The 13,160-nt window shown below is 63.4% G+C and overlaps 1 protein-coding gene across 1 annotated transcript in view; it reads left to right on the forward strand.

Annotated features, from left to right (window-relative positions):
* Positions 1–13,160, forward strand: part of PTPRH (protein tyrosine phosphatase receptor type H) — a 29,863-nt gene that overhangs the window by 14,438 nt on the left and 2,265 nt on the right. Inside the window, exons 6-16 of the mRNA XM_062177610.1 lie at positions 195–461; positions 1,956–2,222; positions 3,640–3,939; positions 4,220–4,486; positions 6,605–6,683; positions 6,843–6,890; positions 10,920–11,010; positions 11,210–11,300; positions 12,362–12,438; positions 12,525–12,659; positions 12,974–13,096. Of these exons, the coding sequence (XP_062033594.1) occupies positions 195–461; positions 1,956–2,222; positions 3,640–3,939; positions 4,220–4,486; positions 6,605–6,683; positions 6,843–6,890; positions 10,920–11,010; positions 11,210–11,300; positions 12,362–12,438; positions 12,525–12,659; positions 12,974–13,096 (1,745 nt within the window). The remainder of the gene's footprint in view (positions 1–194; positions 462–1,955; positions 2,223–3,639; positions 3,940–4,219; positions 4,487–6,604; positions 6,684–6,842; positions 6,891–10,919; positions 11,011–11,209; positions 11,301–12,361; positions 12,439–12,524; positions 12,660–12,973; positions 13,097–13,160) is intronic.

Here is a 13,160-nt window from a genome sequence, read left to right on the forward strand (position 1 = left end):
CCATCTTCCGCGGCTTTCCCAGAGCCATTAGCAGAGAGCTGGATTGGAAGGGGAGCAGCCGGGAATTGAACCAGTGCCCATCTGGGATGCTGGTGTGCCAGGTGGCAGCTTTACCTCTGAGCCACAGTACCGGCCCTAGTCGGAAGCTTTGGGGGCCAGGAGCTATGCTGATTCTGCCTTCTCTTCCGATTCAGCCCCCAATGCTGTGAGAAACCTGATGGTGGAGGCTCGGACCAACAGCTCCATCACCCTGGTCTGGGAGGCCCCCCAGGGCCCTGACTCCCAGAACCTCACCTACTGGGTGCAGTGCACTGGAGGGGGCGACAGAAGCGAGGCCCAGAGCACGACAAGCACCAGCGCCACGGTGGACGGTCTGGACGCGGCCACTTCCTATGCGTGTTCTGTGTGGGCAGAACAGGATGGGGCCAGCGGCGCCAAGGAGAACCTCACCGTGAGCACAGGTGAGGGTGCCGGGCCGTTCCCTCCTGCACAGGGAGGAGTGGGGGCCGGCAGGGGGCCGGGAGCTGTGTCCCCCACAGGCGACTTTCAGTTTGTCCGCCGTCAGCGCACACACACAGGCAGGTGAAGGGATTTGTGGGAGATTATTTATATCCCGTGAGAACCAAGGCAGCCTGCCTCAGTGTGCTTGACCATAGCAGGTCATGTGACCCACAGGAAGGCGGAGCCACTTCCCTTCTCACACCCATTCCTGCGCCCTGGGTGTGTCCTACCCCTGGGCCCCTCTGAGTTCAAGGTCACCAGGTGAGGGGCACTGGACAGCCACGAGGGACCAGAGGCCACCATGTATACCTGGGCCCAGCCCCTGCACCTGCTGGGTCAGGAGTAGTCGGAAACTTTTTTTTTTTTAATTTTATTTATTTTGGCCGGCGCCATGGCTTAACAGGCTAATCCTCCGCCTTGCGGCGCCGGCACACGGGGTTCTAGTCCTGGTTGGGGCACCGGATTCTATCCCGGTTGCCTCTCTTCCAGTCCAGCTCTCTGCTATGGCCCGGGAAGGCAGTGGAGGATGGCCCAAGTCCTTGGGCCCTGCACCCGCATGGGAGACCAGGAGAAGCACCTGGCTCCTGGCTTCGGATCAGTGAGATGTGCCAGCCACAGCGGCCATTGGAGGGTGAACCAACGGCAAAAAGGAAGACCTTTCTCTCTGTCTCTCTCTTTCACTATCCACTCTGCCTGTCAAAAAAAAATTTTATTTATTTATTTTTACACAATTTGTTTTTATTTTTTTAAAAAGATTTATTTATTTACTTGAAAGTCAGAGTTACACAGAGAGAGAAGAGACAGAGAAAGAGAGAGAGAGAGAGAGGTTTTCCATCCGCTGGTTCACTCCCCAAGTGATTGCAATGGTCGGAGCTGCGCTGATCCGAAGCCAGGAGCCAGGAGCTTCTTCCAGGTCTGCCATGCTGGTGCAGGGGCCCAAGGACCTGGGCCATATTCCACTGCTTCCCAGGCCATAGCAGAGAGCTGGATCGGAAGTGGAGTAGCCAGGTATTGAACTGGCGCCCATATGGGATGCCAGCACTTCATGCCAGGGTGTTAACCCACAGCGCCGGTCCCTTTTTTTTTTTAATTTATGATTCATTTATTTGAATGGCAGGGTTACGAGAGTGAGACATATCTTTGCTCTGCTGTTTTACTCCCCAAATGGCTGTAATGACCAGGGCTGGGCTGGTCTAAGTCCAGGAGCCAGGAGCTTCTTCCAGGTCTCCCCTATGGCTGGCAGGCACCCAAGCTCCTGGGCCATCTTCTGCGGCTTTCCCCAGGCCATTAGCAGAGAGCTGGATTGGAAGGGGAGCAGCCAGGAATTGAACCAGTGCCCATCTGGGATGCTGGCGTGCCAGGCGGCAGCTTTACCTCTAAGCCACAGTACCGGCCCTAGTCAGAAACTTTGGGGGCCAGGAGCTACGCTGATTCTGCCTTCTCTTCCGATTCAGCCCCCAATGCCGTGAGAAACCTGACGGTGGGGGCTCGGACCAACAGCTCCATCACCCTGGTCTGGGAGGCCTCCCAGGGCCCCGACTCCCAGAACCTCACCTACTGGGTGCAGTGCACTGGAGGGGGCGACAGAAACGAGACCCAGAGCACGACAAGCACCAGCGCCACGGTGGACGGGCTCGACGCTGGATCCACGTATGAATTTCGTGTGTGGGTCGAGAAGAACGAGGTCAGCAGCTCCCAGGAGATTAGGAACTTCACCACAGGTGAGCGGCAGCCCCCGCCCCATTCTTTCTTAGGGGCAGTGGTAGCCGAGGGCTGAGGAGCGGCTGGAGAACCTGGCAGGTGGTCCAGCACTCGTCCCGGGGGGGGGGGGGGGGGGCCACGTCGCGCCCGACACCTCCTGGGATCCTAGGAGAAAACCGGCCCCGTTCCCAAGCAGCCTTAGCTGGAGATGAGGGAGGATTGTCCGCCCCACAGCCCCGCCCTGCGGCTGGCTGGGGTGTAGGGTGCTCCAGGACCGGTCTGCGTGGACGCAGGGGCCAGGAGTCACCCCTGTGATGGAGACGTTCCGACTCTGACCAGTTCTCGCCTCCGTCTGTGTCACGTGTGGCAGGCGGGTGCTCTGGGTTCCGCTGCTCCCCCTGGGGTGGACAGCCCCCGATCTCCGTGTCCCATGGGGCGGCGCTGGCCTCACGTGCCTGTTAAAATTGGAGCTGGATGAAGCTGCACGCTGAGCCTCACGTCCACTCTGCGCAGGAGCCCTGTAGAAAGGCCGCCCGTCTCCCTCCCGCCCTGCGCTGGGCTAGTGCCTGCTGGGTGGAGGGGGGGTGGGCGCCGGGAGACCGCTTCTGTCAGCACAGAGAGGGCTCTTGGGCCCCTTTGGTGGTGAGGCCCCGACCTGTGACCCTGTCCCCTCGTGACCCGAGACCTCGCCTTTCAGAGCTGTTGTGGTAGATTGGAGTTCCTCTCGCAAATGTGGGGCAAACGTAAGGTTCAGGCCTTGCTGGACCTCAGAGCGTGCGCGGGGTCTGGGCCGCAGAGCGTCCCCAGGTGCTGGCCGTAAACGCAGGGTCTAGCTCCACCCCAGCCCCGCTGATGCGGAACCTGCCTCCCGCCACGTGCCCCGGGGCGTGCACACACGCTAAGGTTCGGCAGCGCTGGGTAGCGCTGGGCTGGCCCACGCCGTCCGCCTCTCCTGGGGGCACCAGTTGCCTGGGAACCGTGAGGGCCCCGAGTGCCCTCCTGTGGGGCCAGAGCAGAGGAGACAGTGGCACCAGAGACCCAGGCCGCGACCCCCACCGCTGTCACAGCCGGGGGTCTTGAATCTGGGGCCTTGAGCGGGTGTTACGTGTGGGTGGACAGCGGAGACCTCGGCTCCGGGCAGGATGTCGCGTCCCCACACCTGAGTGACCTCAGCGCCCACTCCCTCCCTGCTCTGATGGGCTTCCAAGGCCAGCAGAGATGGGGGTTCCTCCACCGGCCTCTGTGCCGGCTCGGCCCCCACCCCCACCCCCGCTCGCAGGAGGGAGGGGCCGCGCTGGGAGGTCAGTAGAGCTGTCGGCAGGGGGCGCATCTTTGCTGTGCAGGGCAGGCGAGCAGGTTGAGGGAGCCTTGAGGGTGGGTGGCCTTGAGAGTGGGCCCGCCCCGCCCCCACCCTTAGGGGTTCGGCTCTGCCTTCAGCGCCCAGTGAGGTCGTGGATCTGCAGAACATGACTCAGACCAGCAGCTCGGTCACCCTGCAGTGGACAGCCCCCACAGACCCCCACTCTCAGCTCTACACGTACTGGGTCCGGTGGGCCAGCGAGGGGCTCCCTCAGAGGCAGCAAGATCCTCAGGTGGACTGGGCCAACCAGACGAACAGGACCTCTGAGACCTCGTACAAGGTGCAGGCCCTTGTACCCGGCACTTGGTACAACTTCAGCGTGTGGGCAGAGAGCAATGACGTGGCCGGTTCCACACAGAGCCTCCGAGCGTCCACAGGTGAGATGTTCCGCCCTCCCTCTCCCCCTGGACCACAAGGACGTGAGGTGAGTGGACTACAAATCCCATCAGGCCAAGGGGCCATGAGCTCCTCAACTGCAGTGATATGGGGCCCAGGGGTCATGGGAGTTGTAGTTTGAGGGGTGTGTGTAGGAGCCAGGGCAGGGGAAGGGAGAGTGAGATGAGGTGTGTGGGTGCTGGGAAGAGAATCGGCCCGACTGGCGGGCGGAGGGGAAGGCACCCTGCATGGCTCCTGCTGATTCCTGTTCCCCTCACCCAGTCCCAGGCTCCGTCACCATCCAGTCCTGTGTCAGCGCCTCAGGGGGCTATGGCATCACCCTGACTTGGTCCTGCCCCCAGGGGGGCTACGAGGCCTTCGAGTTGCAGGTGGGCGGGCAGCAGCTCCGGCAGGACAGATCGGCCTGCGCCAAGGGCGTGTCTGTGTCGGGACTCCAGCCGGCTCGGTCCTACGGAGCCAGCGTCACCACCCTCTGGGACGGACTGAGGGCCGTGTCCGCCTCCACGACCTGCCACACCGAGAGTGGAGGTGAGCCGGAGGGCCAGGGCGAGACTGGCTCACCCCCGTCGGTGGGTGGCTGCTGCTACTCGGAGTTCCCGGGGCAGAACTCACGCAGCAGCCTGCAGTCGCCTTAGCGGCGCCCAGCTTTGTGCAGCCGTCGCCACCGTCCGAGCATCTGCGTTACCCCAGGGCAGAGGCCCAGTCTCCTTAGCCGGCACTCCCAAACCCCCAATTGCCCCAGTATCTCTCCCTATAGATGAATGTCTTTTTTTTAAAAAATGGATTTATTTATTTGAAAGTCAGAGTTACACAGAGAGAAAAGGAGAGACAGAGAGAAAGACAGAGAGGTAGAGAGAGAGAGAGGGAGAGAGAGAGGGAGAGAGAGGTCTTCCATCCGATGGTTCACTCCCCAGATGGCTGCAACAGCGAGCTGTACTGATCTGAAGCCAGGAGCCAGGAGCTTCTTCTGGGTCTCCCATGCGGGTACAGGGACCCAAAGACTTGGCCCATCTTCCACTGCTTCCCCAGGCCATAGCAGATAGCTGGATTGGAAGTGGAGCAGCCAGGTGCCCATATGGGATGCTGACACTGCAGGCGGCGGCTTTACCTGCTATGCTACAGCGCTGGCCCCCTCTCCATGGATTGTGTCTCTCTCTCTCTCTTTTTTTTTTTGACAGGCAGAGTGGATAGTGAGAGAGAGAGACAGAGAGAAAGGTCCTCCCTTCTGCCGTTGGTTCACCCTCCAATGGCCGCTGCGGCCAGCACATCGTGCCGATCTGAAGCCAGGAGCCAGGTGCTTCTCCTGGTCTCCCATGCGGGTGCAGGGCCCAAGCACTTGGGCCATCCTCCACTGCCTTCCCGGGCCATAGCAGAGAGCTGGCCTGGAAGAGGGGCAACCGGGATAGAATCCGGCGCCCCGACCGGGATTAGAACATGGTGTGCCGGCGCCACAGGCGGAGGATTAGCCTGTTAAGCCACAGCGCCGGCCCCTGGATTGTGTCTCTTGTTTGCTTTCTGCCTCTAGAGATTTGCCTGCTCTGGACATTTCACCAAAGTGCAGGCACACGTTACGTGGCATGATGTGGCGTGGTGTGTCCCGTGGCATGGTGTGTCCCGTGGCATGATGTGGCGTGGTGTGTCCCGTGGCATGATGTGGCGTGGTGTGTCCCGTGGCATGATGTGGCATGGTGTGTCCCGTGGCATGATCTCTCAGGGTGTAGGCACATGATAGACTGAGCAGCACTTGGCTCTTCCTGTCGTGAGACGATACGGGTGGTCCGGTGGGCCACCCTCAATTCGCCTGCTCCTCAGGGGTGGGCAGTGGGCGTTTCCAGCCTTGGGCTGTCACAAGGACCGCCGCTGTGAGTGTCCACGTTGGAGTCTTCCCCAGGAGTGGACCCGCGAGTCCCGGGGTAACTCTGCCCATAACTGCACGATTTTTGCTGCCCGTGGCCGTGCCGGTTTATTTATTAATGGGCACCTGAGGATGTCCAGTGCGTAGATTCTGGAAAGTTCCACCCATGTACAGTGACTACGGCTGTGGACCCCACAGATGCGCTGGCTGCAGCGGCCATTGGAGGGTGAACCAACAGCAAAAAGGAAGACCTTTCTCTCTGTCTCTCTCTCTCACTATCCACTCTGCCTGTCAAAAAAAAAAAAAAAAAAAAAGAATTTTGGGTATCCAGTCTAGAGAGATACCGGAGGTGGACGCAGGAGATCGACTGGTGCTACTCCAGGCTGGACCCATGAGTGCGTCTCCCCTAGCATCCAGGGTCCCCCAGGGGACACACTGTCTTGTCCAGCAAGGCCAGTGAGTCCCCTGCAAGCCCCCACAGCGCCTGTCGGCCAGCACTCTCCCCTGGCAGCAGGGGAAGCTGAGAAGCCACAGCCCCAGCTCAGTTGTGAGGGCCCATCCTGGGCACTGAGAGTGAGCAGCACCCCTGCCTCCAGGTGTGACAGTCCCGAAGGTGCCCTTGCTGAAGACCGCTGGTCAGCCAAGGAAGGGGACGCCCACTCCTTAGCACCTGCATCACCTGGGGGAACCAGGCTCCTGGAGACCAGAGAGCAATGGTGTCCATGTTGTGCTGGGTGGAGACGGAGATGGGGCTCAGTGGGTCCAGCGGCTTCCTGTGCTCCCTCCCCCAGGGGTCATTGCCGGCGCCATCGTGGGTGTCCTCCTGTTCCTCGTCCTGGTGGGCCTGCTGGTTTTCTTCCTGAGGAGGAGGTGAGCCCACATGAGCGGACCCCGAGGGTGGGCGGGACACAGAAGGAGGAGGAGGTGAGGCCACGTGAGCGGACCCCGAGGGTGGCCGGGACACAGGAGGAGGAGGACCCTTGGTTCCAGCCTCACCCTCTGAGCCTCTTGCCCCACATCCATTCCCAGGAAGAGGGAGAGCCAGGAGAAGGCAGTGCCCAAGGACCTGGTGTTCAGGTGAGCAGAGGGCTTGGGGAGGACGGCTGGCAGGTCCAGCGAGGGGCGTCTGCTGGTTGCGGGGCAGGTCAGGGTGCAGGCTCAGCAGGGGGCCAGGCTCTGCCCTAAGCCGCCTGGGCCAGTGACCCTGGACTGAGTTCCTGCCAGTGCTCGGACTTCATCCATCCATCCGTCCATCTGTCCATCTGTCCATCCACCCATCCAACCATCCAACCACCCATCCGTCTATCCATCCGTCCATCCATCCATCTGTCCATCCATTCATCCACCCACCCACCCATCCAACCATCCACCCACCCATCTGTCTATCCATCTGTCCGTCCATCTGTCCGTCTGTCCATCCGTCCGTCCATCTGTCCATCGTCCATCCGTACATCTACCCACCCACCCATCCACCCACCCATCTGTCCATCCATCCGTCCATCCATCCGTCTGTCCATCTGTCCATCCACCCATCCACCCATCCACCCACCCATCCATCTATCCATCCGTCCATCTGTCCATCCATCCGTCACCTGTCTGTCCATCCGTCCATCTGTCCATCTGTCCATCCATTCATCCATCCGTCTATCCATCCACCCACCCATCTGTCCATCCAGCCGTCCATCCATCCGTCCATCTGTCCGTCTGTCCATCCACCCACCCACCCATCCACCCACCCATCCGTCTATCCATCCGTCCATCCATCCGTCCATCCATCCGTCTAGCCATCCGTCTATCCATCCATCTGTCCATCTGTCCGTCTGTCCACCCACCCATCTGTCTATCCATCCATCCATCCATCCGTCCATCTGTCCGCCCATCTGTCCATCCATCTGTCCATCCACCCATCCACCCATGCACTCATCCACCCACCCATCCATCCGTCCATCCACCCATCCATCCATCCATCTGTCCATCCATCCATCCACCCGTCCATCCGTCCATCCGTCCATCCATCTGTCCATCCACCCATCCATCCATCCGTCCATCCATCCATCCGTCTGTCCGTCCGTCCACCCATCCATCCGTCCGTCCATCCTTCCGTCCGTCTGTCCGTCCATCCGTCCATTTGTTTGCCCATCCATTCAGTAAACGAGACTGTATCGGGGCCCCTGCTGGGTGTGGAGCAGGCGGGTCTGAAGGGAGGCCCCGGCCCGGTGGGCTTCCGCCCTAGCATGAGCTGGCACCAGGAAGCGACGTGAGGACTGATGTCTGCTTGGAGGCGAGCAGAGCGGCGGGAGGTTCCAGGCAGGCGCTGGACTGGAGGCAGTGAGATGGGGTCTCCTGCGGAAGCCTGCTGAGCTGAGGAGGGCAAGTGAGGCATGCATGTGCGGGGACGGCACTCCGGGCAGAGGGACCAGCGCGTGCAAAGGCCCTGGGGCAGGAGGACGCTTGGGTGTTAAGAGAGCAGCATTGTGGGTCTCTGAGCAGAGTGAATGATGGGGGACAGGAGCAGATGAGGTCGGAGGTGGCAGGTGGGACAAGAAGGTGGAGCCAGGTAGGCGAAAGTAGGGGCTCTGGTTCTGTCCCGAGATGGGGGCTTGGGAGGGTTTTGATAGGTGACAGTCTGACGGGTCGAAGGCGCGGGGCAGAGGTAGGGAGGCCCAGGGAGAGGTTTTTTAGAGTGCAGGCAAGAGGTGACTGCAGATGGGAGACCGGTGGCCAGACGGAGCGGGGGGTGGGGGGTGGTGCCGACGGCAGCCCTGGGTAAGCAAGGGCAAGAGGGCGGGGAGGCCAGCGTCGCAGCCCTGATGGAGAGGGCCTGGGGGAGCAGGTTTGGAGCCCGGGGGCCGAAGCGTGGAGTCCGAGGGGCGCACTGGGCACCCACGCGGAGCTGCCGCCCAGACAGGTGGCTGCAGAGTGGTGCGAATGCTCCTCACCGGCTCGGCCGTAGCCTCTGCGTTAGGACGCCCTGGGGTTGCTCGAGGGAAGAGGTGTGGATGGGCTGTGGACGGCTTGGGCACAAAGGGAGCTGCGCCTGTCGGCCGAGGCAGAGGCCACCCGAGGCAGATGTGCGGCTTGAACAAATGCGGTGCGAGGGAGAGGGCGTCCAGCTTTTTTTTTTTTTTTTTTTTTGACAGGCAGAGTGGACAGTGAGAGAGAGAGAGACAGAGAGGAAGGTCTTCCTTTTTGCCGTTGGTTCACCCTCCAATGGCCGCTGCGGCTGGCACACCGCACTGATCTGAAGCCAGGAGCCAGGTGCTTCTCCTGGTCTCCCATGCGGGTGCAGGGCCCAAGGACTTGGGCCATCCTCCACTGCCTTCCCGGGCCACAGCAGAGAGCTGGCCTGGAAGAGGGGTAACTGGGACAGAATCCGGCACCCCAGCCGGGACTAGAACCCGGTGTGCCGGTGCTGCTAGGCGGAGGATTAGCCTGTTGAGCCACGGCGCCGGCCCCGTCCAGCTTCTTCAGCCTGCACGTCCGCAGGACCGGGACCCCTTGCCCGGGCCGTGCCGCTCCGCGTATCCGCAGCCAACACCTGTGCCAACCTGACCCTGGGTGGGGGGTGACCGTGCTGAAAGCGTGGTTTGTGGCTCTCACCCAGGAGAGGGAGGACCTGTGCCACCACATGGTGGAGGGAGGAGCCGGGGGACGTGGGGTGGAATGCTGCCTCGTGCACTTCCTGGGCTCCAGGGCGGAGCTCTGTCCCTGGTGCCTGGTGCCTGGCTCTGCTGTGGTGACGCGGTGGGCAGTGGCCCTGGGCGTGGTGAAGGAGCCCCCCCCCCCCCCAGGGGAGCGAGCAGAGCTCAACTCCAGTGAAGGGGGGGGGTTACCCAGCTCTCACCAGGGCGGGAGCAAGGAGGCTGGAATCACATGACATGGTTGTTTGTTTTTCAAGATTTATTTATTATTTAATTGAAATGCAAAGTTACGGGGAGGGAGAGAGAAGTCTTCCATCTGCTGGTTCACTCCCCAAATGGCCACAAGGGCCAGGACTGGGCCAGGCTGAAGCCAGGGGTTTCATCCGGGTCTCCCACGTGGCCGCAGGGGCCCAAGCACTCCGACCGTCCTCCACTGCTTTCCCAGGCTACAGCAGGGAGCTGGATCGGAAGTGGAGCAGCCGGGGCTTGAACCGGTGCCTGTATGGGATGCTGGCACTGCAGGTGGCAGCTTTGCCCACTGCCTCACAGCAGCAGCCGCTGGGGAGGGTCAGGGGTCAGACAGGCGGCGCTCCAGATGGGGACAGCGCCTCCTGGTGAAACCAAGTTCCTTTACACATCCAATCACCGCAAATGACACGGTGTAACGCACTGTCTTTTTTCTTCTAAGATTTATTTCTTTATTTGAAAGAGTTACAGAAAGGGAGAGAGGAGGCAGGGAGGGAGGGAGGGAGGGAGAGGTCGATCTCCGATCCACTGTTCACTCCCTAGATGGTCACAGCGGCCAAAGCTGAGCCCCAGAGCCAGGAGCCTGGAGCTCCATCCTGGTCTCTGACGTGGGTGCAGGGCCCAAGCACTCGGGCCATCCTCTGCTGCTTTCCCAGGCGCGTTAGCAGGGGGCTGCATCAGAAGTGGTGCAGCCGGGAAACGGACCGGTGCCTGTCTGGGACGCCAGTGTCACAGGGTGTGGCTTCACCGGCTTCAGCACAGCGCTGGCCCCTAATTCACCGTCTTAGCCACCCCTGAGTGTGCAGTTCAGGCCGTTGGGACCCCCACATTGCTGGGCACCAAACCTCTGTCCCTGGTACACACTGGCCGCCCCGGCCACCGCCCCGCCCCGCCCCACTTCCCATCTCACTGCACACTTGAGAACCCCAGGTGCCGCCTGGCTGGGGTCCCCGTGCTGGTGCCTCCGGGCGGCCTTCTTGCTCGGGTGTGCCCTGGCCGTGGGCAGCGTGTGTCGCGATCCTTTCTCAGGCTGGGTGCCGTCGTGTGGTTGCGTGGATGGACCACTCTGGGTTACCGGTCCCCTGGGCCGCTGGGAACATGCTCCAGCTCCTGCTTTGGTTTCCCGTCTGCCTGCGGGCGTGGGAACGCCCCTCCTGTTACCCCAGGGACACGGGTTAAGGGGGGCTAACAATCCCCCTCGGCACCTCCCCGCCCCCAGCTTCCCAGGGAACATCCCGGCCAAGGACTTCGCCCACCACGTCAGGAGGCAGGGCAAGGACAGCAACTGTGGTTTTGCCGAGGAGTACCAGGTGCGTGGCCGCACGAGCGCCTCGTCCCATCACGGGGGCCGGGCCCAGCTGTAGCGCAGTGGTGGGCGTGTGGGCCCACCCCCAGGGGTGCTCCTGGGGACGTCCCCGTGCCTGCAGGGTGCGGGGCACAGGAGGGGGCTTCTCTCACTGCTGGGAGCTGAAGGCAGGGGAAAGCCAGCGTCCTCTGCTCCCCCCTCAGCAACTGGCCCTGGAGGGCCAAGGCCAGGCCCAGACGGTGGCCTCAGCTCCCGAGAACGCCACCAAGAACCGCTACAGGAACGTGCTGCCCTGTGAGTCCGCACACCGCCCCAGGCCTGCCCACGCCCCTGCCCGCCTCCCAGCCCACACCCTGCCCGCCTCCCAGCCCATGACCCCTGCCCACCCTCCCAGCCCACGCCCCTGCCACCCTCCCAGCCCACTCCCTGCCCGCCTCCCAGCCCATGACCCTGCCTGCCCCTCGAGCCCACACCCTGCCCGCCTCCCAGCCCATGACCTGCCCACCCTCCCAGCCCACGCCCCTGCCACCCTCCCAGCCCACTCCCTGCCCACCCTCCCAGCCCATGACCCTGCCTGCCCCTCGAGCCCACACCCTGCCCGCCTCCCAGCCCACGCCCTGCCCGCCTCCCAGCCCACGCCCCTGCCCACCCTCCCAGCCCACACCCATACCCCACCCTCCCAGCCCACGCCCTGCCCGCCTCCCAGCCCACACCCTGCCAACCCTCCCAGCCCACGCCCTGCCCACCCTCCAGCCCACACCCCTGCCCGCCTCCCAGCCCACGCCCCTGCCCACCTCCCAGCCCATGACCCTGCCACCTTCCCAGCCCACGCCCCTGCCCGCCTCCCAGCCCACGCCCCTGCCCACCTCCCAGCCCATGACCCTGCCACCTTCCCAGCCCATGACCTCTGCCCCCTTCCAGCCCACGCCCTGCCCCCTCCCAGCCCATGACCCCTGCCCACCCTCCCAGCTCACGCCCCTGCCCGCCCCTCCAGCCCACGCCCTGCCACCCTCCCAGCCCATGACCCTGCCCCCTCCCAGCCCATGACCCTGCCACCTTCCCAGCCCACGTCCCTGCCCCACCCTCCCAGCCCATGACCTCTGCCCCACCCCTCCCAGCCCATGACCCTGCCGCCCTCCCAGACCACGCCCTGCCTGCCCCTCCAGCCCACACCCATACCCCACCCTCCCAGCCCACTCCCCTGCCCACCCTCCCAGCCCACGCCCCTGCCCGCCCCTCCCAGCCCACTCCCTCTGCCCCACTCTCCCCCTGGGTGCCCCCAGACCTCGGCGGACTCCGTCCCGGGTCTGTCTCTCGCCGTCCTCTCTGCTCGCTCACGCCGGCCTTTCTCCTAGATGACTGGTCCCGGGTGCCCCTGAAGCCCCTCCACGGGGAGCCAGGCTCTGACTACATCAACGCCAGCTTCCTGCCTGTAAGGTCGGGGTGCGGCCTGCGTAGGTCCAGAGGGGCTCCTGTGACAGCCTCCCGCCCCCCGACATGCCGGCCTCCCTCCACCAGGGTCTCTGCAGCCCCAGGGAGTTCATAGCAGCCCAGGGCCCCCTGCCACACACCGTGGGCGACTTCTGGCGTCTGGTGTGGGAGCAGCAGAGCCACACCCTGGTCATGCTGACCAACTGCGTGGAGTCTGGCCGGGTGAGCGCAGCCGTCTGCCCTGGGCCCCAGGCCCCCTCCCCGGCCCGAGGCACTGCCGCAGTCCAGTGCTCCCAGCCTGGTTCTGTGGGCGGGGAAGCCCCCTGGTGAGGGTCTGGCCGTCATGGTGGCACAGAGCTAGGCTGCCGGTCCCTCATCTGCTCTCCCCTCACCTCTGGGAGGCACCAGCTCCAGACAGCACTGGCAAGCGGGCTTGGGGGGAGACGGGTTCTGGGCGTGGCCTCTGGCCCCAGGGAGGGAGAGCGGGGCGCCCCCCCCCACAGAGGAGCCGCGTGCAGAGGGGCCTCCATCCCCAGGTGAAGTGCGAACACTACTGGCCTCTGGACGCACAGCCCTGCACCCACGGGCGCCTGCGGGTGGCGCTGGTGGCCGAGGAGGAGGCAGAGAACTGGGCGGTGCGAGACCTGGAGCTCTTCCAAGTAAGCCCCCCCCCCAACTCCCCATGAAGCCAGGGAGCCCCCCACCCCCACCCCGGGCGTCCCC

This window comes from Lepus europaeus, chromosome 19, assembly GCF_033115175.1.
Source record: "Lepus europaeus isolate LE1 chromosome 19, mLepTim1.pri, whole genome shotgun sequence".
Classification (NCBI taxonomy): domain Eukaryota; kingdom Metazoa; phylum Chordata; class Mammalia; order Lagomorpha; family Leporidae; genus Lepus; species Lepus europaeus.